Source organism: Pan paniscus, chromosome Y (genome assembly GCF_029289425.2).
Source record: "Pan paniscus chromosome Y, NHGRI_mPanPan1-v2.0_pri, whole genome shotgun sequence".
NCBI lineage: Eukaryota > Metazoa > Chordata > Mammalia > Primates > Hominidae > Pan > Pan paniscus.
This window is the reverse complement of record NC_073273.2, coordinates 44407302-44431321: the sequence shown is the minus strand read 5'-3', so window position 1 is coordinate 44431321 and position 24020 is coordinate 44407302. Positions and strand designations below refer to the sequence as shown.

At 47.8% G+C, this 24020-nt stretch overlaps 1 protein-coding gene across 2 annotated transcripts in view; it reads left to right on the top strand.

The window, feature by feature from the left end:
- The window catches only part of XG (Xg glycoprotein (Xg blood group)), an 89094-nt gene continuing 65074 nt past the window's right edge, over positions 1-24020 (top strand). The window contains exons 1-3 of one of the 2 annotated variants that reach the window (XM_063602034.1): positions 1-2397; positions 20160-20201; positions 23919-23942. In XM_063602034.1, coding sequence (XP_063458104.1) covers positions 2337-2397; positions 20160-20201; positions 23919-23942 — 127 coding nt within the window. In that variant the 5' untranslated portion in view covers positions 1-2336. The remainder of the gene's footprint in view (positions 2398-20159; positions 20202-23918; positions 23943-24020) is intronic. The other variant, XM_063602035.1, reaches the window with a different exon arrangement.

Sequence of the window (24020 nt, the reverse complement as noted above, 5' to 3'; positions counted from 1 at the left end):
CGCCTGTAATCTCAGCACTTTGAGAGGCCGAGGTGGGCGGATCACAAGGTCAGGAGTTCGAGACCAGCCTGGCCAACATGGTGAAACCCCGTCTCTACTAAAAATGCAAAAATTAACCAGGTGTGGTGGTGCACGCCTGTAATTCTAGCTACTCAGGAGGCTGAGGCAGAAGAATCACTTGAACTCAGGAGGCAGAAGTTGCAGTGAGCTGACATCACGCCACTGCATTCCAGCCTGGGTGACAGAGCAAGCCTGTGTCTCAAAAAAAAAAAAAAAAAAAAAAAAAAAAGTAATGGTGAAAATTGCAATTACTTTTGCACCAAAGTAATACATCTGCAAAGATCTTATTTCCAAAGAAAGTCACATTCTGAAGTACTGAAGGGTTGGGCTTCAATATATGAAGTTTGCGGGAGAAAAAATGCAACTCACAATATATCCATTCCCACGTCTTTGCAGCCCCTGGCAACCGGCAATGTGCTTTCTGTCTCTGCAGATTTGCCTGTTCTGGACATTTCAGAGAAATGGAATCCTACACAATGCGTTCTTCTGTGTCTGTTTTCTCTAACTCAGCATCCAGTTTTTGACGTCCATCCGCTTTGTAGCAGATGTCACGGTGTCAGTCCTCTTTAGGGTCAGGGGACTTTGAAGGAAATATCTTTCTAAATGCATCAACTGCTTCCTGGACTCTGCCACTCAGAGCTTAGGACTGCACAAGCTAACTGCCTTAGAGCATTTCCCCCATATGCGCACACACACACACACACATACATGCACACACATGCACACACGCACACACACACAGACACGTGCACACACACACACACACCTGTGTGCACAGGAACTTAATCCATCCAAGTAACTTACCTTTATAAAGATGTTGCAGTCCAGGCGCGATGGCTCACACCTGTAATCCCAGCACTTTGGGAAGCCGAGGCAGGTGGATCACTTGAGGTCAAGAGTTCAAGACCAGCCTGGCCAATGCAGTGAAACCCTGTATCTACTAAAAATACAGAAATTAGCCGGGCGTGGTGTCGGGTGCCTGTAATCCTAGCTACTCGGGTGGCTGAGGCAGGAGAATCGCTTGAACCTGAGAGGCGGAGGTTGTAGTGAGTTGAGATCACACCACTGCACTCCAGCCTGGGCAACAGAGTGAGACTCTGTCTCAAAAAAAAAAAAAAAAGGAAGATATTTCATAGAAGACAACTCCCAAACACCAGGTCAACAACATGAACAGACTTAACACTCCAGATGCTCAAATTTGCAGAGAGAAAAGTCCAAGATTTATTTCTCCTTTTGGGTCCGTTTGCCATGAATCCTGCTTCTCTGGGAATTTAGAAGCTGCCCTTATAACTAAGACTGATTTTCCCCTTTCTCCTGCAGTTAATCTATTTACCAGAGGACTTCAAAGCTGTTTGCAAATGGTAACTTTTTAAGTGCTTGCCTACTGCTTCATGGTAGGTAGAGTGTAAGGGTTAACCCACGAGTTGTATATGGATAAATTAGACACAGTCACAGATCTGCAGGGAAGAATATAATTAAAACCATTGTGAAAGCAGGAGTCATCATCGAACTCAGCTATCCAGTCATGTTTCTTCTCCAAGGAGATTTCAAACAGAAGATGTAAATTTTGGTAGTTACATAAAATGTCTCAGATTTAAATGAAAGACACAAAAAGCCACATGTCATCTCCTTTTCCTGAACAACCGTATCTGCTGAAATATTAGTTCTGCCACCTACAGAGACAACTGAAGGCTGAGGATAAAAAATGCCTCTTGGAAGTCACTGAGTTTGTTAGGTATAAAAGGCAAGACTTCAACTGAGGTCTTTGCACTGATGTGTACATTAACCCCCCACTGGGTATCACTGTACAATCACGTCCTGCAGGAGGAAGATTACAGGCGGCCAGTGTCTTCTCTGGTTTCTGGGTTGGTGACTTTGAACTTGCTACAGCTCCCACACCCGCAGCGAGCAGAGTTGCCAAGCAAGTGTGCCGGCTTCCAGAAGCCTGAGATGCCCATTGGTGCTTGGGAACCACCCCAGTTTCCCCATCCTCTGCGCTGCTGCAGATTGGTTGGGGCAGCCCGGGGAGGCTGGCTCCGACACACGACTGAGTGTGCCTACACTGGTCCCACAGGTTTTCAGCTGTGGAGTTTGGGATCTGAGCTTGGAGCCCATTTGTTTCTGGCAGTTCGGCTCATATTTTCCACTTGAAGACATCGCCTCCCTTCCTTCCAAGCTGGGAGACCAGAAGTCAACAACAGGAGGGTGGAGAGGCCGGGTCTCACAATCCGCTTGGCTGGGGAGTCCACTGAGGTTCTTGCATCCTGAAGCAAACCATGGAGAGCTGGTGGGGACTTCCCTGTCTTGCGTTCCTGTGTTTTCTAATGCACGCCCGAGGTAAGAGGCATTTTGCTTTGAGGGAGATCTGCCTGGGCATGGATTTTTCTATTCTTGCTTTAAGAAACTCTTTCCAAAGGAGTTGCTATGAAGTGAATGGGGATAATTTGCCCAATGGGATTAGAAAGGAGACTAAGAGCGATGGGTGGCTGAGAGGGGAGGGAGAAGACGGGCTGCTCCCATTTGGAATCTGGGAATTAGATCCAGAAGGGCAGGATGTTAGCTGATACCATCTAGATATTCGCCATATTTTCCTGTTTTGATCCATGTGTCCCACGCGTTTAAAAAATGACCTATTTAACTCCGTGATTCAAGCATGACTGGGTGTGTGTGGAATGCCAGTCATTTCTTTCTGATTTTAAAAATTAGTTCTGACCATTTCCATACAGTAAAAGTAGAGTTGAAACTACTTCATCCCGTGGGGCAGATTACCAGAGATTCGTTTGCTGGAAGGGTTGCATTTGTTCAGATTTTTAAATCTTTTCCTAAACACTGTCATTCATTCTTGCAAATTAAAACCACCTGAATTGTTCACATCAAAAACTTCGATATAAACTTGCAGGCTGGCTGTCCCAGACTCCAAGATTAGATTTTTCAGTTCCGTACAAAGACCTCTTTGAGAAACTCCAGTGAACTCATAAAATACAGGATTTGAACAACGGTTGAGTAAGTTTCTTTGGTCATTTTAATGTGGCGATTTCAGAGAAGGGAACGCCTGGGCGCATCTTAAGAGAGAGAAGTATTTCTGTTAGGAGTTAAAAGACATCATTCAGATGTCCCTGTGGCAGCATTTCCTGTTTATCCTATTTAAAGACATGGACGTCATTAAGATTGGAGTTGGTTGTTTATGGGCGGAGGCGGTGTCGGGATGGATAGATCCTGGTGGACATAGTCTAGGATCTGCAGTGAGAATTTTTTATTATTCTGTGCTGTCTTCAGATCTCACCTAGTAAGTGGACAATGCGGCCATGCATTCATTAGCTTCTGTTTACGGGGAGATGCTCAACAGCAAACCCACCTCCCCAGAAAAGTACTTCCAGGAGTTTGTATCATTCACAGTAAGAGCCAAAGGTTAACCATATCCCCTTGGGCAAATCAACTTCTACAAAGTGCGGATACAGACAGTTCCCAACTTACCATGGTTTGACATGATGCTTCAATTTAAGATTTTTCAACTTTACAACGGTGTAAAATTGGTATGCATTCAGTAGAAACGAAAACTGTACTTTGAGTACCCATACAACGGTCAAGCAATTCTCCTGCCTCAGCATCTCAAGTAGCTGGGATTATAGGTGCCCACCACCACACCCAGCTAATTTTTCTATTTTTAGTACAGACTGGGTTTCACCGTGTTGGCCAGGCTGGTCTTGAATCTTGACCTCTGGTGATCCACCGGCCTCCCAAAGTGCTGGGATTATAAATGTGAGACACCGTGCCCAGCCCCATACAGCCATTCTGTTTTTCATTTTCAGTACAATATTCAATAAATTATGTGACGTATGCAACACCTCATTATAAAGTCGACATTGTGCTAGATGATTTGTCCATCTGTTGGCTGGTGTTCTGAGCACTTTGAAGGCTGGTAAGGCTAAGCTATGGCGTTTGGTAGGGTAGTTGTATTAAATGCACTTGTGACATAAAATGTTTTCTTTTTTTTAATGTGTTTTAATTTTTTTGAGGGAGGGGCCCACTGTGTCACCTAGACTGGAGTGCAGTGGTTCCATCATAGCTCACTGCAGTCTTCACCCCAGGGGTTCGAACAAACCTCCCACCTCAGCCTCCAGAGTAGCTGGAACTACAGGCATTTGCCGCTACGCCTGACTAGTTTTTAAAACTTTTTGTAGAGACGGGATCTCACTATGTTGTCCAGGCTGGACTTGAACGTCTCAGCTCAAACGATCCTCCCACCTTGGCCTCCCCAAATCTTGAGATTACAGGCATCAGCCACCACACCCTGTCCTGCGCTAAATTCTTTGACTGACGGCAGCACTTCCTATGCACTAGGCATGGATTAACTTAGTTGATTGTCCCTCAACCCTATGACGGGAGTGTCGTGCCTGATGTCATTTTACAGATGGTGTATTAGTCAGGGTTCTCTAGAGGGACAGAACTAATGCAATAGAAATATACATAGAGAGAGGAGTTTATTAAGTATTAACTCACATGATCACAAGGTCTCACAACAGGCCGTCTGCAGGCTGAGGAGCAAGGAGAGCCAGTCCAGGTTCCAAAACTGAAGAACTTGGAGTCTGATGTTCCAGCATCCACCTTGGGAGAAAGATGTAGGCCAGAAGACTAGGCCAGTGTCTCTTTTCACATTTTTCTGCCTGCTTATATTCTAGCCACAGCGGCAGCTGATTAGATGGTGCCCATCCAGATTGAGGGTGGGTCCGCCCCTTCCAGTCCACTGACTCAAATGTTAATCTCCTTTGGCAACACCCTCACAGACACACCCAGGATCAATACTTTGTATCCTTCAATCCAATCAAGTTGACATTCAGTATTAACCATCACAGATATGGGTAAACTGAGGCACTGAGGATTTGGACGGGGGCAGCCGGCAGCAGAATCTGAGCTGTCTTGTAGCTCTCTCTCGGAAGACTCCAGTGAGCATCCCGCTCTATCCCAAGCCTTGTCTTCTGAAAATCAGAATCATCCCTCCTCCAAGTGTTACAGGAAAGGGGTCCGGATCCAGACCCCAAGACAGGGTTCTTGGATCTCGCTCGATAAAGAATTCAGGGCTAGTCTATAAACTGAAAACAAGTTTATTAGGAAAGTAAAGGAATAAAAGAATGGCTACTCCGCAGAGCAGCTCTTAGAGCTACTGCTTGCCCATTTGTATAGTTATTTCTTAGTGATATGCTAAGCAAGGCTTGGATTATTCATGCCTCCCCTTTTTAGACCATGCAGAGTTCCTGACATTGCCGTGGCATTTGTAATTGTCATGGTGCTGGTGGGAGTGTAACACTGAGGACAACCAGAGGCCACTCTCATCACCATCTGGGTTTTGGTGGGTTCTGGCCGGCTTCTTTACTACCACCTGTTTTATCAGCTAGGTCTTTATGACCTGTATCTTGTGCAGACCTTCAGTCTCATCCTGTGACTCAGAATGCCTTAATCATCTGGGAATGCAGCCCAGTAGGTTTCAGCCTTCTATTGCCCAGCCCCTATTCAAGATGGAGTCGCTCTTGTTCCAGTGCCTCTGACACAAGTAGCGCCCCTTAGGGAGGTTACAGGAGGGACTGGAAGGAAAGTGAGGTCTGGATCAGGGCCCTTCTGTGTGAATAACATGATGTACATGCAGCAGCTGGGTATGTCCTGGGTAAAAATTAGTTAAATGCACAGGCGACCCTGTTTCATCCCCAGCCATCACCAGCTGGAAATGGAGCACATTCCCAAGATCCCAAAAACATTCTGCAAGGCTGGTGCGATGATTGCTACGAAGTACTTAAGAAAACAGATTATTGTTCAGGATCAATAGCTAATGCATGTGGGGCTTAATGCCTCTGTGACGGGTTGATAGGTGCAGCAAACCACCATGGCACATGTTTACCTATGTTACAAACCTGCACGTCCTGCACACGTATCCCGGAACTTAAAATAAAATAAAGAAGACAGAATATTGTTCACGGTTAATATGCTGTAAATCATTATGATGATTACTAAATTATCAATACAAAACAAGATAATAGCAAGACGGCCATATTCCTAATAGAGGTTGATGTTTTAGCAGCCTCACATTTCCACTGTATTTAATTAGTATTTGCCGTCCAATCCAGAGGGGCATGAAGGAGCACGAGACAAAATCAGGTCTTCTAACAGCTGAGAAGAAGCTGAGAACCAGAAGTGGAAACCCCAAAGGGCAGCGTATGAAATGTCATTTATTGAGGGAAAAAAAAAGAAAATGACAGAGTTCGATAGAAGAAATAAGCACTAGTGTTTAGATAATCAGTAGGGTGACTTTAGTTTACAATAATCTATTGTAGATTTCAAAATAGAAGAGTCGGAATGGTTCTAATATGAAGGAAAGACAAATATTTAAGGTGGATGGATATCCCAAGTAGGCTGATTTGATCTTTACAAATTATATAAATGTATTAAATTATTACATGTACCCTGAAGCTATGTACATCTGTTATGCATCAATTAAAAATAAATTAAAAGAAAAGGATATATGTCCAGGATATACACCAGCTAAGACAGTCTCTTCCAAGTCTATTGTACATTATTCCCTTATCAGATTTGAAACCTGAGAGTTCCCTGACCCCCCCCCTCACAGGATGTGCGACAGGGGTGTGTTTGATCTGTTTGACCGCTGCACACTGAAACGTCTTATGGGAGGCAGAACTTGCAGACGGGCAGGTGCAGCAGCTAGTGTGAGTGTTTTTGAGCTCTGGGCCCCACGGTAGCATCTAGGGATGGGTGCCTGCGACCCCCGAAGCCCCAGTGGGCGTTTTACAGTGCTCTTTTAGCTCTGCCATCCGCACATGGCTTAAGCGTTAGCCAGCTCAGTGCCGTCTTGGTACCCGGGTTCTTGTCCAGCATCCAGGAAGAATCAGGTCACACGAACCAGCTGAAGGATGGTAAATGCGGAAGACTTTGTTGCCAGATGGAGATGACTCTTAGCGGGATGGTTGGGGAGTTGGAAAGGGGATGGAGTGGGAAGATGATCTTCCCCTGGAGTTTGGTTGTCCTGCGGCTAATCTCTTCTCCAACCATCCCCAGCTGAACACCTCTCAGTGTTCAGATGTTCCTTCTCTTCTCTCCTTCTCTGCTGTGCTGCTCTTTGGTTCCTCGCCTTTTCTGCTCATCTGTCTGTCTGTACATGGGGTCTGGGGTTTGGGGTTATATGGGTACAGGACAGGCAGGCATGGTGGGTCAAAAGGCAACATTTGGGCACAAAAATAGGAATGCCTGTTTCCATTTAGGACTACAGGTTTCCAGGCTTGAGGGCGGGGCCTTTGCTGGGGAAGTGCCCTCTTCTATCTAGTATCTTCCTGCCTCCTGTCCGTATCAACATGACTTAAAATGTGTGTGCATTTGTATAGAGCTGTGTTTCTATGTAAAGACTAAAAAAGACTTATGAAAAAGATCACTCAGAGCTCTGAACAGTAGCAAATCATATTTCTGAGTACTTCCTGTTGAGTAAAGGTAAGTGAGGATTGTGGCAAGTATTTTTCATTACTTGCTGCATTAGGTTGTCACAGGCTGTTTAGTTTACTTCTAAAAATTGGGATATGGGGAAGTTGTGGGCCGGGCACAGTGGCTCATGTTTGTAATCCCAGCAGTTTGGGAGGCCGAGTTGGGCAGATCACTTGAGGTCAGGAGTTTGAGACCAGCCTGGCCAACATGGCAGAACGCTGTTTCTACTAAAAATACAAAAATTAGCCAGGCATGGTGGGGGGTGTCTGTAATCCCAGCTATTCAGGAGGCTGAGACAGGAGAATCGCTTGAACCCAGGAGGTGGAGGTTGCAATCAGCTGAGATCACACCACTGCACTCCAGCCTGGGTGACAGAGTAAGACTCCATCTCAAAAAAAAAAAAAAAAAAAAAAGAGAAAAACGTTATGATGATCGCCTAAGGTGAGAAGCCATACCATGCCAGCGTACAGAACCCCAAACCACGCCAGCCTCATCCTACGTCTCAGTTATATTTTTCTTGACTTGCTTCCATTCTGGTGCCCCCTCTCTCCCTGCCCCCTCCTTCCCTGCAAAGGATCTAGCAAATTTTTAGGTGTGGAAAGGGAACCACAAATGGGTCATTTCCCTGCCATTGTCACCTTGAGCATGTAGCCATTTAGTGCAGTGATTCTCTGTCTTTGATGTGCAGGTCATCACCTTGAAGGGAGGAGGTATTAAAAGCACCACCCCGTCCCCACCCACTGAGGTCTTTATTCAGCAGGTGTGGGTCAGGCATTTGGGAGCTGGGAGACCTGCATTTTAAGAAGCACCCCAGGTGATGCCCAAGCGGAGCTATGTACTTCTTTTAAGAGATGATGACTCTGTGTGCAACCATGTGGTTACCTTTGCGTGGAGTCTCATGGATCACTGCCACAGTGGGGAGGCAGCTCTGTGCTCTCCAATTCGGTGATGTGTCATTCACTCTATGCAGGCCCAAGGTGACACCCCCAGATACAGATGCTGCCATCCAGCCTTTCTCAACCAGGGATCATGTTTATCCACAGGGACACTTGTCGATATCTTGAGGCTTTGAGTTGCCACACTGATAGCAGGGATGCTGCTGGCATCTAGTGGGTGGAGCCCAGAGATGCTGCTCAACACCCTGCAGTGCACAGGACGCCCCACAGAAAAGAATGATCCAACCTCATATGTCAGTAGGACTGAGGCTGAGGAATCTTGCCTTAGCATGAGAGATCCTGTCTGTCTGTCTGCCTATCTCTAGATCTATCATCTACCATTATCCATCGACCTATCTGTCTCTATTATATACACCTATCATCTACCTAATCTATCTGTCAATGATTTTCTGTCTTCTATCATCTATCTATCTATCTATCTATCTATCTATCTATCTATCTATCTATCATTATACCTACTTCTGTATCCAACTCTCATCTCTATTATCTATGTATCTGTCTGTCTGTCTATCTATCTATTTATCTATCTTTCTACCTACTTCTCTATCCAATTCTCATCTCTATTACCTATCTGTGTATCTATGTATCTATCTATGTACCTATCTATCCATCCCTCTGTCAATCTATCTATTTATCTAGCAGTCCATCATCTATCTATGACATTCTTCTGCTACTCAGGGATAATTGTGTTCCTCAAGTAACACTTGGCAATGTCTGGAAACAATTTTGGTAGTTGCACTGGGATGGGTGTTCTCGCATCCGGTGGGTGGAGACAAGGCATGTTGTTCAACACCTTACAGTGCACAGGACAGCACCCATGACAGAGAGTTATGCAGCCCCAAGTGTCATTAGTGCTGTAGTGGAGAACCTGCTGTTAGTTGTAACTTCTAACCCTGCGAAAGGGGACAGGTTGGAAATGTCATGCTCCTGTACACTGTAGGAGGTATAGTTGTCTGGAGGTATAGTTGTCCTGTACAGTATAGGAGGTATGGTATAGTTGTCTGGGGCATTTCTAAATGGATCTTACTGTCAGAATGCACTTGTAGGATCTTTTCCCCATAGGGCATAGAGCCATGGCACATATAACCCAGAAGCTAAGCATTCCATAGTTTCCTTGTTGGAGTAGGAAGGGGCTGTGCAGAAAAAGTCTATGGCTGTTTGGCACCTGGGTGTGAAGACATCTGGCAAATATTGGAGCCAATTAGCAGACAGGCACGGAGTCCAAGAAATGTCTCCCCTTTCTTGGATAACAACTGACCCTTCCTGTGAGGGCCCCCCTCATTCCAGCCATTTTCCTCTTTCTCATTGGCAGACAGGGGGTAGAAAAGTGGGGTTCTGCCTGCAGGTGGGGCTCTGCCAGACACGGCTAAGCTCCTGGGGATTCCCCCGATGGATCAGGGGCCAGAGGCACCTAAACCTGTGAGTGATGTGTGCAGCCACGGTGCTGAGGCTGGGAAACTCTGCTGTAGTCTGTGAATCCCAACCTCTGGGAATGCTTCAGAATCTGCATGTGGCCAGATTCTGGGCTGATCTGGAATCTGCATGTGGCTGGATTCTGGGCTGATCCAGGCATGGAGGCGTGTGCCTGTAATCCCAGCTACTCGGGAGGCTGAGGTGAGAGAATTGCTTGAACCTGGGAGGCAGAGGTTGCAGTGAGCTGAGATTGTGCCATTGCACTGCAGTGAGCCGAGATTGCACCACTGCACTCCAGCCTGGGCAACAGAGCGAGACTCTGTCTCAGAAAAAAAAAAATTAAGGAAGAGTATTATTGAGGGCATAGGCCAGGCGCGTGATGTTGCTGAGATGAAACTGTCTCTCCAGATTCCCAAACCCTGGTTATCTCCACTGAACCAGGCTGTCCAATGGCATCCCCATTGTAATTGACCATGTTCCATGGTTTAAATCTGTTGTGAGCCAAATTGTACCCTCCTCAATTTTACAGATGGAAGTCGTAACCTGCAGGACCTCCAATTGTGACTGTGTTTGGAGATGGGGTCTTTAAAGAGGTGATTCAGGCTGGGTGCGGTGGCTCGTGCCTGTAATCCCAGCACTTTGGGAGGCTGAGGCGGGAGATCATGAGGTCAGGAGATGGAGATCATCCTGGCTAACACGGTGAGACCCCATCTCTACTAAAAATACAAAAAAAAAAAAAAATTAGCTGGGCGTGCCTGTAGTCCCAGCTACTTGGGAGGCTGAGGCAGGAGAATCGCTTGAACCTGGGAGGTGGAGGTTGCAGTGAACCGAGATCACACTACCACACTCCAGCCTGGGCGACAGAGCGAGGCTCTGTCTCAAAAAAAAAAAAAAAAAAAGAGGTGATTCAGGCAAAATGAGGTCACTAGGTCGGGCCCTGATCCAACAGGACTGCAGACCTTATAAAAAGACAAGATGAAGACACAGACATGCACAGAGGGATGACCCTGTGAGGACTCAGGGAAAAGATGGCATCCGCAAGCCGAGGAGAGAGTTCTCAGGAGGAACCAGCCCTGCCCACACCTTGATCTCAGACTTCCAGCTTCCAGGCCTGTGGGAGAATCAATGTCCACTGTTTAAACAGCCTGGTCTGTGGGACTTTGCTATGGCAGCAGCCACAGTGGACAAACACATTTGTATTCCAATGAATGAGTTACCGCTGTAAGGGTTGAATTGTGCGTCTCCAAAATTTATATATTGAAGGCCTAATCCCTAGGACCTCAGAACATGACTGTGTTTGGTGATGGGGTCTTTAAAGAGGTGAGAAGGGTACAATGAGCTCAGGAGGTTGTGCCCTGATACAATAGGACTGGGGTCCTTATAAAAAGAGTAGATAAGGACACAGACACACACAGAGAGATGACCCTGTAAAGACACAGGGAGAAGAGGGTGTCTACAAGTCAAGAAGAGAGGCCTCAGGAGGAACCAGCTCTGCCCATGCCTTGATCTCAGAATTCCAGCCTCCAGGACTGTGGGAGAATAAAAGTCTGTGGTTTGTAAGCCACCCAGCCTATGGTATTCTGTGATAGCAGCCTGCAATGGACTAAGACATCTCATAAGAAGAGCAGATGAGGACACAGACACGCACATAGAGGGACGACCACGTGGGGACACAGGGAGAAGACGGCGTCTACAAGCCCAGGACAGAGGCCTCAGGAGGAAACAGCCTTGCCCATATCCTGATCTCAAGATGTCCAGCCTCCAGGACTGTGGGAGAATCAATGTCTGTTGCTTATAAGCCACCCAGTCTATGGTATGCTGTGACAGCAGCCTGAAATGGACTAAGACACCTCATAAGAAGAGGAGATGAGGACACAGAGACACACACAGAGGGATGACCACGTGGGGACTCAAGGAGAAGACGGCATCTACAAGCCCAGGAGAGAGGACTCAGGAGGAACCGGCCCTGCCCACACCTTGATCTCAGACTTCCAGCTTCCAGGACTATGGGAGAATCAAGGTTGTTGTTTAAGCTGCCCAGTCTTTGGGATTTCATTGTAACAACTCTGGGAAGCCATTACCAAGTCTCTGTCCTGCAAAGTGAGATCCATGGATCTGCAGCCTTGACATCCCCTGGGAGCTGATGAGAAACACTGTGTCTTGGGCCCAGACAGACCTGCTGAAGCATAGTCTGTGTGTCACCCATGTCCTGAGGGATCCGTATGCATGCCACTCTGGGAAGATGGGTTTACAACACACCATCAACCAGTGCCTCATTGCATGGTCTGCGGTATTTTCCTCGAGTTTTCCTTGCACCAAAGATGTCTTGCTTTTTGTGATGAATGATCATTCCTTCCTCTTTGATGACAAAATACTTCGATCTCTGCAGACACCGTCTGTTGTGTTACAGACAGACACTGAGGCCTGAATTCTCATTACCAATGTTTGCTCTAATAGAGCTTCAATCTGCAACTGCATAATACGGTCACTGGGAAGTCAAGAACGGGGCCGGTTGGTTGACCTTCTGGGGAGAGGCTGGGCTGCTCGGATGCTGAGACCGTGGAGGGTTCATGGGTTCCGAGGAGCATATCATGCACCAGGGCGGCCTGCTCAGCTCTGGCATCTGCAGCCCCAGTGAGCTTGAGCATTAAGGAGTCCCTGGATATTCATGTTGAGGTGTGGAGGAGGAGACTCCAGCTGTGTTTGATTTCCTGTCCTGCTGGAAACATAAACTTCATAACCAAGTAGAGAACAGAATGGATTTCATTTTATCCATGGGGATAAACTGGAACCCAGCCCTCGGCAAACAAGGCCCACCAGGAATAAGATTTCCCCATTGGGGCAGCAGCCTTCCTTGTCACTTTCTGTTGCAACCTACAGTCCTAACCTAGTCATATGATTGAATTTTTTTTACTCTGTGAATCATGCCGTCCTGGGAGAGAGTGAGATGGAGCAAGGACACCCCTCTTAGGGGCCTGCCAGGCACTCTCCCTAGCATGGAAATAAAGGAAAACCTTGAGTTCCTTCAAGGGAAATTCCAGGCACCTCGCTGGCCTTGAGAAGTGCATGGAGCAGCTTGATAAGCAAGAAGGTGATTGTAGTGTAGAACAATAGCCAAGGAAGTTAGAGCCTCAATATGTTTAGTTTCCTGTAAAGACTAAAGATAACATCCTTTTTTGAGATGGAGTCTTGCTCTGTCACCCAGGTTGCAGTGTAGTGGTGCAATCTTGGCTCAGTGCAACCTCCAGCACCTCCTGGGTTCAAGTGATTCTCACGCATCAGCCTCCCAAGTAGCTGGGACTACACGTGCACACCACCACGCCCACATTTTTGTATTTTTAGTAGACACAGGGCTTCCCCATATTGGCCAGTCTGGTCTGGAACTCCTGACCTCAGGTAATCTGCCTGCCCTGGCCTCCCAAAGTGCTGGGATTGCGGGTGTGAGCCACCATGCCCAGCCAAGATAACATCTTACTATATGGCCCTGAATTGATTTTCAGGAACCCAGACCCCCACCAAATAAAAAATGCCATCTGCTGGCTCATAGACGTTGGGTAAGAGAAACTGAGGCCTGAATTCTCATTACAAATGTTTGTTCTAAATTCCTTCCCAGGGGCGTGTGGCGGTGGGAGGGGGGTGGAAGGGGGTGCGGGGAGGTGCTGGAGGAAGTCACACCAATGGCCAGAACTAACATTGATTTCTGCTGACCCCAAATGCTCAGACAAACTTCGCCTCTTTAACCGATGACAAATCAGAGAAACTTTGAATCCACATTAAGCCCCTGCTTCCAGGTATCCCGCCTTTTTAGATCAAAGCAATGTATAGCCTGCATGTATTATGGCTTTGCCTGTAACCTCTGCCTCCTTGCCATTGAAAACCCTCACCTACTGGCCACCCAGGAGGTTGGGTCTTAAGGCATCAAGGAGGTTGCTTGATGCCCTCTAAATAGCCCGGAATAAATGCCTCACTTCCTCACGCTGCAATCCCAATGGCAGTGTTTGGCTTTACTGCACAGGGCCGGTGGACCTCAGTTGAGTTAGTGGGAGGTGTTCGAACCAGAGCAACTCCAGCTTGAGTAGGGGCTGTGTAAAATGAGGCCGAGAGCCGCTGGGCTGCATTCCCTGATGGTCAAGGCATTCTAAGGCACAGGATGAGATAGGAGGTTGACACGAGACACAAGTCATAAAGACCTTGCTGATGAAACAGCTTGCCGTAAAGAAGTCGGCCAAATCTTACCAAATCCAAGATGGCGACGAGAGTGACCTTGGGTGGTCCTCACTGGTATCTTCCCACCAGCCCCATGACAATTACAAATGCCATGGCAATGTCAGAAGTTACCCTATATGGTCTAAAAAGAGGAGGCATGAATAAGCCACTCCTTGTTTAGCATATCCTCAAGAAAGAACCATACAAATGGGCAACCAGTGGCCCTCGGGGCTGCTCCGTCTATGGAGGAGCCATTCTTCATTCCTCTGCTTTTCTAATAAACTTGCTTGCATTTTATGGACTCTCCGCAAATTCTTTCTTGTGCAAGGTCCAAGAACCCTCTCCTGGGGTCTGATTCCAGACCTCTTTCCGGTCACAAGTTCAGTCACAAGAACCATTATCATATGCTTTCTATATATACACATAGGTATTTTTTAATTGCTGAACTGGAGTCAAAGAGAAACCTTAGGATTTGCCTGAAGGAAGTCAAGATTTGTCCTTCTCGGGGTCCCTGTGCCAGCTTTGTAAAACCTCGGAACTTTCCCCTCTGTGGGCTTCCTCAAGCTGAGGAGGGCTCTATGGGCTTAGTACCCACTAAGTGGCTTCATCTGCAGCAGCTGACCCAAGAAAGTTGATTTAAATGAACCCACACTTCAGAGGAAACCAGTACAATCCGATGTAAAGAAATAAAAAATAGGCCGGGGGCGGTGGCTCATGCCTGTAATTACAGCACTTTGGGAGGCCGAGGCGGGTGAATCACTTGATGCCAGGAGTTCAAGACCATCCTGGCCAACATGGTGAAACCCCGTCTCTACTAAAAATACGAAAATTACCTGGGCGTAGTGGCATGCACCTGTAGTCCCAGCTACTCAGGAGACTGAGGCACTAGAAGCGCTCGAACCAGGGAGGCAGGGGTTGTAGTGAGCCGAGAGTGCGCCATTGCACTGCAGCCTGGGCAACATAGTGAGATTCTTTATGAAAAAAAAAAAAAAAGGCTAGGCATGGCGGCTCACGCCTGTAATCTCCGCACTTTGGGAGGCCAAGGTGGCTGAATCACGAGGTCAGGAGTTTGAGACCAGGCTGGCCAACATGGTGAAACCCCATCTCTACTAAAAATTAAAAAAATTAGTTGGGCATAGTAGGGGGCGCCTGTAATCCCAGCTACTCAGGAGGCTGAGGCAGGCAGGAGAATCAATTGAACCTGGGAGGCGGAGGTTGCAGTGAACAGAGATTGCACCATTGCACTGCAGCCTGGGCAACATAGTGAGGTTCTGTATGAGAGAAAGAGAGAAAGAGGGAGGGAGGGAGGGAAGGAAGGAAGGAAGGAAGGAAGAAAACAATTGCTTGAAAGGGCTTTGTTTCTCCAGGGCATGCAGATCAAAGGACATTGGATTGAATAATGAAACAGAAGAGCCTGTCTGAATTTGCTAATGTGGTTGCACGTCCCGTAATGATTGCAGTTGGCTCTGATTCAGTTCCGTGGTGTATAAATTCTGCTGGCAATAGCTGTAATTGGGGTCAGGGATTTAGATAGTCTCTGTGTGTTCCTTTTCATTTTCTGCTCAGAGCCTGCTGGGAGCTGATTTTCTTCTTTAAAGCGAGGTAAATAATTCAGTGGGGAGCAGAGGTTTTGCTGTGGGTCCATTGCTCTCCTGTGCTGCGTGGCAGCTGTGCTGGTGGCAGCTAATGTTCAGTGGGCGGTGGCCTCGACATTGCATTATTATTATTCGAGCAATGGTACTGTTCTTTGCTTTGCAAAATTGCTGTTTGTTATATTGACTTTCTGGGGTCGTGGCCCCTGAAGCATTACTGAAAATCATGGACATGAAGCAGATTTATTAACTGGAGAAAAGACATACAAATGTATTTAATGTGTATACACGGGAGCATTCAGAATGAAGACCCCAAGTTACAAGGGGAGATTGTTTATATTTATGCTTTGGTTCATCCAAGTCTGGACAGCTGTGTAGAAATAGGGTTGGACAAAAAGGGCCTGATCCAATGCTAATGGCCTGAGTGGGGAAACCCAGCCAGGCCTGTGTGTCTAGATTCTTCTTGGCCTCTCTCTCTCTCTCTTTTTTTTTTTTTTTTTTTTTTTTTGAGACGGAGTCTCACTCTGTTGCCAGGCTGGAGTGCAGTGGCACAGTCTTGGCTCACTGCAATCTCCACCTCCCAGGTTCAAGCAATTCTCCTGCCTCAGCCTCCCGAGTAGCTGGGATTACAGGCACGCACCACCACGCTCAGCTAAGTTTTGTATTTTTAGTAGAGACGGGGTTTCACCATGTTGGCCAGGATGGTCTCGATCTCTTGACCTTGTGATCTGCCCTCCTCGGCCTCCCAAAGTGCTGGGATTACAGGTGTGAGCCACCGCGCCCAGCCTGTGCCACTCTTTATACAGATAGGATAGAGGGAAAGTTAGATTCCTGTTTTTAGGTTTTATGGCTGGCTTCGGGGGGAAAGGCGTTCTTGTTTCTGGGACCCGTCTTGGGGAAGAGGGATTCTAGTTCCTTCGGTGCCTTAGGGGAGAATGGGACTCAGAGACAGGGGGACTGGAGAAGTTCCGAGAGAAACTTCTGCTTCTGAGGCTGCTGCTGAGGCCTGCACTTGGCGGTATTGTCTCGTAAGCCTGAACCACGTGCAGGTCTGAATCAACATAAAGAATTTGGGTGGGAGGCAGGGGAACTCCAATAAGAAGCATCTTTGAATCCGGCAGGGGTGGAATTTGGGCCCCAGAGGGGTTTGGTGACTGCAGGCTACGGAAGAATGCTTCAAAGTGCTGTATCACATGGCTTAGCTCCAAAGGGTCCGGAGCACAGCTTTACCGGGGGCTCATGTGTAGCGCTCGGCCCACCCATCCACCAGCAGGAGCCACTTAATCGACATCTCCAGGATGCCAGCAACCGAGGACCGTTGTCATAGTCCCAGCACAAAATGAGGCTGCTTTCTTCTTGGGGGTTTAGGGATCCCAGACCACAAGGATTTGATTAAAAGCCGCTCAGTTCACTAACTATAAGCAAAGCAAATCGGAAACAGATCTCCTGTTCCTGCCCCGTCTTATGTTCCCAGTGGAAAATAAACCCCATGAAAGCAATAGCGTCATGTGCAACCCAACCTTGGAGACAGAGACCCCACAGTTAGCGTTGTCTACCTGGGACATCTCCCAGCCCGGGGGTCTTACTCCAGGCCCGTGAGGGCCCCAGCCGTGGCTTTGCTGCAACTTCCCTGGAGAGGAGAGAGGACAGGGGGCCCTGCCTGGGAGGTAGATTTCCTGCCTGGCATGCAGGACTGGAGACTGTCTCAGTGCCCAGGCCGTGTGATGCTGGCCGGAGTCCGCCTGGTTTATGTAACGAAGTCTGGGTGTGACCAACAACGGCCTCGTGTGTGTGAGTCACTCATGCAGCAACTTCTGGCTGCAGTGCAACCCCTGAAACCAAGCAAAGCCTAAAACCCCCAGGCTCCGCTTCCTCTGTGACCCTCCCCACCCCCAATTCCTGTCATCTCTCAGGGTCATCCGGAGCATCTCAAAGCTGAAGGAGCCTCCGCTGCAACCTGGCCTCCTGCTGCAGGATGAGACGAGCTGTCTGCGGCCCTCCCGTGCCACCTGCCTGTTTTATGCAACAGCATTTCAGAGAGGAGGGGCCGGGAGGGGAGAGATAACACCGAGGCCTTCGGTTATTTAGGGCAACAGCAGGGAGTGGCCGGGTGCACAGATTGGAGGAGATTAAGTGGTTGCTGAGGGGATGCCTGGGATTGCTGGGATGGGTGGAGACATAACACAGTGAAAGATATTGGTCAACGGTGAACACAGATTGGAATGTAAATTCTCACAGTGTGTGTGCATAGCCGGGACGCTTCACTTTGGCGTCCTGGACAGGTGTCTCGACTGGAACTGCTGGCAGCCTTGGAGGGCAGATGTTGCACAGATCCAAGAGGCTGACACGGTTCCTGTCCCCCAGCCCAGTCTGAGCAGCTTGGACCATGATGATCAAGAGCGCTGGAGGAGGCCAGGTGCGGTGGCTCACTCCGGTAATCCCAGCACTTTGGGAGGCCGAGGCAGGTGGATCACTTGAGGTCAGGAGTTCGAGACCAGCCTGGCCAACATGGTGAAACCCTGTCTCTACTGAAAATACAAAAGTTAGCTGGGCGTGATGGCATGCACCTGTGATCCCAGTTACTCAGGCGGCTGAGGCACAAGAATCGTTTGAACCCAGGAGGTGGGGGTTGCAGTGGGCTGAGATTGTGCCACTGCACTCCAGCCTTGGCGACAGAGACGCCATCTAAAAACAAAACAAACAAAAAGAAAACAACAATAAAAAAAATAAGAAGAGAGCTGGACGGAGCAAAGATTGGCTGGGTTGTTCTTAAAGGCGAGCCTGTAGTGATCGCCGGTAACAGAGAATGTCATCTGAGAGGGACGTGGGGGCTCCCAGAGTTTAAGAGAAACGGCCGGGTGGGATTTGACCTGTGATGGCACCGCCAGCTCCCAGCCTCCAGTCTGGGCCCAGGGGCAGCTGCTGTGTGCACCCTGGGCTCAGAGTTCCCCTTCCCTCCAAGGTTTGTGACTTTGTCCTGACTTAGGGATTCCTGTCTGGGGATGCGTCTTCTGCTCCGGAGAGGCCCTAATTGCCTCCACAAGGAGCTGCAATGCCTGCCCGGGTGGCATCTGACTGGAGCCATGCCACAGCCTATACGAATCTATGTTGGAGCCCTTGAACCTTCCCCCAGAGCAAGCGTCACCCAGACAGACCGATTTTTGGGAGGGAGACAGACATCAGAGCAGGGGAGACCCAGCACCTAGGGCTCACCTGGTTCCCCCAGGCTTAGCCTCCTCCAGGGCTTAGTGTTTGAGTGAGAGATTGTCCCCCCTGGACAATTCTGTAGATTCTGACTCTGCTCCTGCCTTGCCCTGAACTTCCCAGAACCTCAGTTTCTTCCTTTGGGAAATACGCATGCTGGTCATACCAACATCCTTGGGTGGGCAGATGAGACTCTTGGGTGCCTGGCATTACTGCAACAGAACTCAATGCATAGTAAGTGCTGATTCAATGTGCTCCTGGCTGCATCCTCTACTTCCTGATAAATTCTCTGGTGGTGTTTTCTCTACAAGGCTAGTACTGGCAGAGGCAAGTGAGGAACAAGATCAAGGTGTGCATATATTTCAGCAGGAGGGACCCTTCACCCTCACAAATTCTGCAGTGTGTTTTTAATGATGTGTCACAAAGATGTGAATGTTCTCTTCTCTCTGCTGCGGACGCATTCATTAGATTAACTGCTTTTGGATCAGGTAGGAACCTCAGCTTGTCCACACAGGTTGCTTCCTGACCCTGTATTTGTCAGTGTAGGCTAGCTGCTGTAACAAACAGCCCCCAAAGAATTAAAAGTTTATCTCTTGTTTGTGTTGCAGCCAGGTGAGGTGGCAAAGGTGTCCTATGCTCCATATAGTCTCTCAGGCATCCAGGACCCTCACATTGTTATGCTTCACCTTCTTCTAGGGCAGCCCCTCTCAACCTAGACTCTGTGTGTGTGTTTGGGGAGTGGGGGGGAAATGCCTGTCCTAAACTGTGAGTGGGACAGTCCAGGAGAGAAGTCTATGTGCTTGGAGAGAGGCTTCCTTCAAAGTTTCCTGGCCATGAGCAGGAATGAAGCTCTGACACAGGTTGCAACGTGAACGCAACTGAAGAGCATCATGCTCAATGAAAGAAGCCAGGCACAAAATACCACATATTGTAGAATTCTATTTATATGAAATTTGCAGAACAGACAATTCATGGAGACAGAAAGTGGATAGTGGTTGTCAGGGGCTGGGGAGGCGGGAGGGGAACTAACTGCTGAATGGGGACAGGGGTCTTCTTTTGGGTGATGAGTATGCTCTGGGACTAGGTGGAGGTGGTGGTTGCATCTCCCACGTAGCTCATGGTCAGGTTAGTTTTAGTGCTCTGGGTGACCCTAGGCTTGCAGGAGGAGGGGAGCAGCATGAGGTGAGGAACAAGGGGGATTCTGGCCTTTCCATCATGGGGTGACTTATGCCCTGTTTGCTCCCAATAGGTCAAAGAGACTTTGATTTGGCAGATGCCCTTGATGACCCTGGTAAGTGCCGATATTTCAAGGGGAGCCTTCCCTTTTCAGCTTGGATCTAACAGCATCAGCTGTATAGTTACTTTGGGGTTGGATTGGGCCAGTGTTGGGAATTTCTTGGTGTTGAGATCTCTGTTCTTTGCAGGAGATTGCAGACACCTTGAGACAAACCTTTACACACTCTCTAAAAGTCTCAGACTCATTTCTTGGTAGGTCTGTGCTTCTAAACCTGTGGTTTAGGAATATGCTAGTATTTTATTATTTTATTTTACTTTATTTTATTGAGATGGGAGTCTCGTTCTGATGCCCAGACTGGAGTGCAGTGGTGCAATCATAGCTTACCACATAGCCTCGACTTCCTGGCTCAAGTGATCCTCCCACCTCAGCCTCCCAAGTAGCTGGAACAACAGGTGTGTGCCCCCATGCCAAGCTAATTTTTTTCTTTTTTCTTTTTTGTAGAAACGGATTCTCACTATGTTGCCCAGGCTGGTCTTGAACCCCTGGGCTCAAGAAATCCTTCTACCTTGGTCTCTCAAAACACTGGGATTACAGACGTGCCTCAACATGCCTGGCCCAGTTTCTGCTTTTCTTACACTTCAGTTCATATCCCTCATTGTCCCACACCCCGATCCCAATCCGTGGCCTCCAATCTCCCCTCCCAGAGCACACTTCATTCCGTTCTCCCCTCAACTTCTCTGGTTACCTTCACTGACGGGGCTGTGAGTTTTTCTTCTCCAGGGCACTGAGGACCTGGAATCTTCCCATTCTGTGTTTTCATCAGTCCAAGTTCAGCTAGAACCTTTCTGGCTGACCAGAATGCTGAAAATATGTGTCCTGGGCCCTGCAGAAAGTCCTGCTTGAGGCAGATAGTCTAATTGAGATTCAGGTGTATTCAGACCGTGGTGGGTGGGAGAAAGGGAAAGATTTGGTTTCTAATGCAGGCACAATGGAACCAAACATTTATTTTGAAAGAAAAATAAACTTTTGTGTACACAGAGGAAGAATCCATTGGGCTTTAGCATTGGGAACAACTGGTTGACCAGTGCAGTTACATAATGGTGTTTGTTGGAGGAAGAGAGAATGATAACCAGATCTGATCCTAAAAAGCCAACAACAAGATGATAGGAACTCATCTCTCTCCCAGTTTTCTGCACACAGTGATGTTTTTGCTAATAATTATCCTACAAAGCAGATACAAAATTGTTGTCAGTGCAACAGGAAAATGTAATGACTCACCCCAACATGGAGATGCCATTTCTCCCATGAAGTTAGAAAAGGTGAAGGTTGAATCCTACCCTGTCAAGGCAGATTGAGGGGTGGGGGTTGGAGGCAGGTGTGTGGTTGCAACCACTTTGGAAGCATTGGGGGATTATCTCCAAAATTCAGACCGAGTGTGTAGCACCAGCGTTTGATCTGGATAAAGAATGAGGCATATCTGCAAGAGAACCCTGTGCAATAGTGAAGGAGGGGCTGGCTGGTAGGCTCAGATACAGAACAAGACATGTTATTGATCTGAAAGATCACTGACATGTGACCCAGGAGTTCCACTTCTAGACAGATACCCAAGAGAATTGGGAGCAGGGACTCAAACAGTTATTTGTGTACCCATGTTTGCAGCAGCAATATTCACAATAAGCCAAAGGTGGAAACAACCCAACTGTCCATCAGGGGATGAATGAATGAACAGAATGTGGTCCCTCCAGGCAACAGAATATGATTTGGCTGTTAAAAAGGAAGGGGGTTCTGATGCATGCTACATGAGCCTTGAAAATGTGCTCAGTGAAAGAAGCCAGGCACAAAAGGCCACAGGGTGTAGGATCCCATTAATATGAAATGTCCAGAATAGGCAGATTCAGAGAGACAGAAAGTGGATTAGTGATTGTTGGGCTGGAAGAGGGGACAAAAGGGAGGGACTGCTCGTGGCTATGGGGTCTCCTTTTGGGGGGATGAAACTGTTCTGGAACTAGATACAGGTGGTGATTGTACAATATTGTGAATATATGAAACACCATTGAATTGCACACTTTAAAATGTCAAATTTTATATGTGAGTTTCACATTAATTTTTTAAAAATCACATAAATAAACTTCTTTTCCACTCACCTGCTACTACCTTTTCATTGCTCACCTAGAGGACTGCCAGTGTCTGCAAACACATCTTTGAATGCATCGTTTTGCTACCAAGAGCCCCCCATGAATGGGCAGGCATGTGCCTGTTCACACACAGCCCTTCCTTATGGGAAGGAAGTCCCAGTGCAGAGGAAGCACAGTCACCTGCATGGCGACTGTGGGGAATTCACTTTTCACTGTCTATACTGCCTGGGCTTTAAGAAACTCTGTGAGTGTATCACTATTTTAAAAAATCGTTATAATTTTACATTTTAAAAAGAAGACGGAGAAAGGAAGGATGGGAGAGAGGGAGGGAGGGTAGGAGGAGGGAGAAAGGGAAAAGGAAGAGAAGAAAGAAAAGAAGGAAACAATGAAAGGACGGAGGAAAAGAGGGGGGGAGGGAGGAAAAAGGATGGAAACAAGGAGGGAAGACAAGGAAGAAGAGGGAACGATGGAGGGAAGGAAGGAAGAAGAAAGGAGAGGAGATAAGAAAAGACTGAGGGAAGGAAGGAAGAAGGGGAGGAATGAAGGAGGAAGGGAAGAAAGGAGGGGGGAAGGAAAGAAAGAAAAATGGGAGAAGAAAGGAAGATAGACAAAGAATAAGGGAAGGACGGAGGGAAGGAAGGAGAGAGGGAGAGGAGAAAGGTTGGAGGGGAGGAAGGAAGAAAGGAGGGTGGGGAGGAAGGAAAGAAGAAGGGGGAAAAGGAGAGAGGGAAGGAAGGAAGAAAGGAGAGAAGGAAGGAAGGAGAGAAGGAAGGAAGAAGGGAGGGCAGGAAGGGAGAGGGAGGTGGCAGGAAGGAGAAAAGGTGATGAGAAACCTATTAAAATACAGGACATGCGAAACCACATGCCCCGTTTGGAGGTTCAAGCTCTCCTTCTTGCAGTCTCTGCATCCCCAGTGAATGTCCCCACCACACACAAACCCCTGTGTTCCAGCCGCCTCCTACCAAGGCAATGCTAGGCTGTTATGTAAACCGTGCTTTCAAATACAGTGTTTCCTCCGTTTGGAAGAAGTCTGGCCATTGCACAGCCCTGAAGCTCCAATTTTCCCAGCCATGGCCGACTCCACCTCCTTTGAGCCATCTTCCTCAAACCTCCTCCTGCCCTCATCTGCCCATCCACACTGCACACCCAGGTTCACTAAGCAGGGCAGTCACAGGCTGCACCCTGAGCACTCCTGACCTGATATCCACATCCATGCAATACATATTTGCTGAATGAATAAATGAATGAATGAAAGAAAGGGAGATAAGCCATCATTCTGGAAGCTGCAAGTCTTTCTCCTTCTTTTCTTTTGCCTCCCCCTGCCTCCCCCTCCACCGTCCAGCCCTGTGGTGGCTCTACGGGCAGGTGGCTCACTTACTTGTCTTGGATGTTCTCAGCTACTTTGGCCATCCTGTGGGCATCCTCACAGCCTCAAGGGTGGATTGTTTTTGAATGGATTTTAAGGGTGTTTTCTTGCCTTTTTTCTCAATTCAACATGGAATTTGTGTCTATATCATTTACTTTGTATGGCTTTGTCACTCCCTTTTCACCTTTCATCAGGGCGTTCATGGCCTTTCTTCATGCTTCCGATGAATCTTCAATGCATATTGCATTTATTTTCTCTCTTTGTTCACAGAACCCACCAAGAAGCCAAACTCAGGTGAGTGTCTCTTTGGCTGGGAAAAACTGAGGCAACGTCCTTGAACTGATGCTTACGGAGGGGATGGTTGAGGATGTT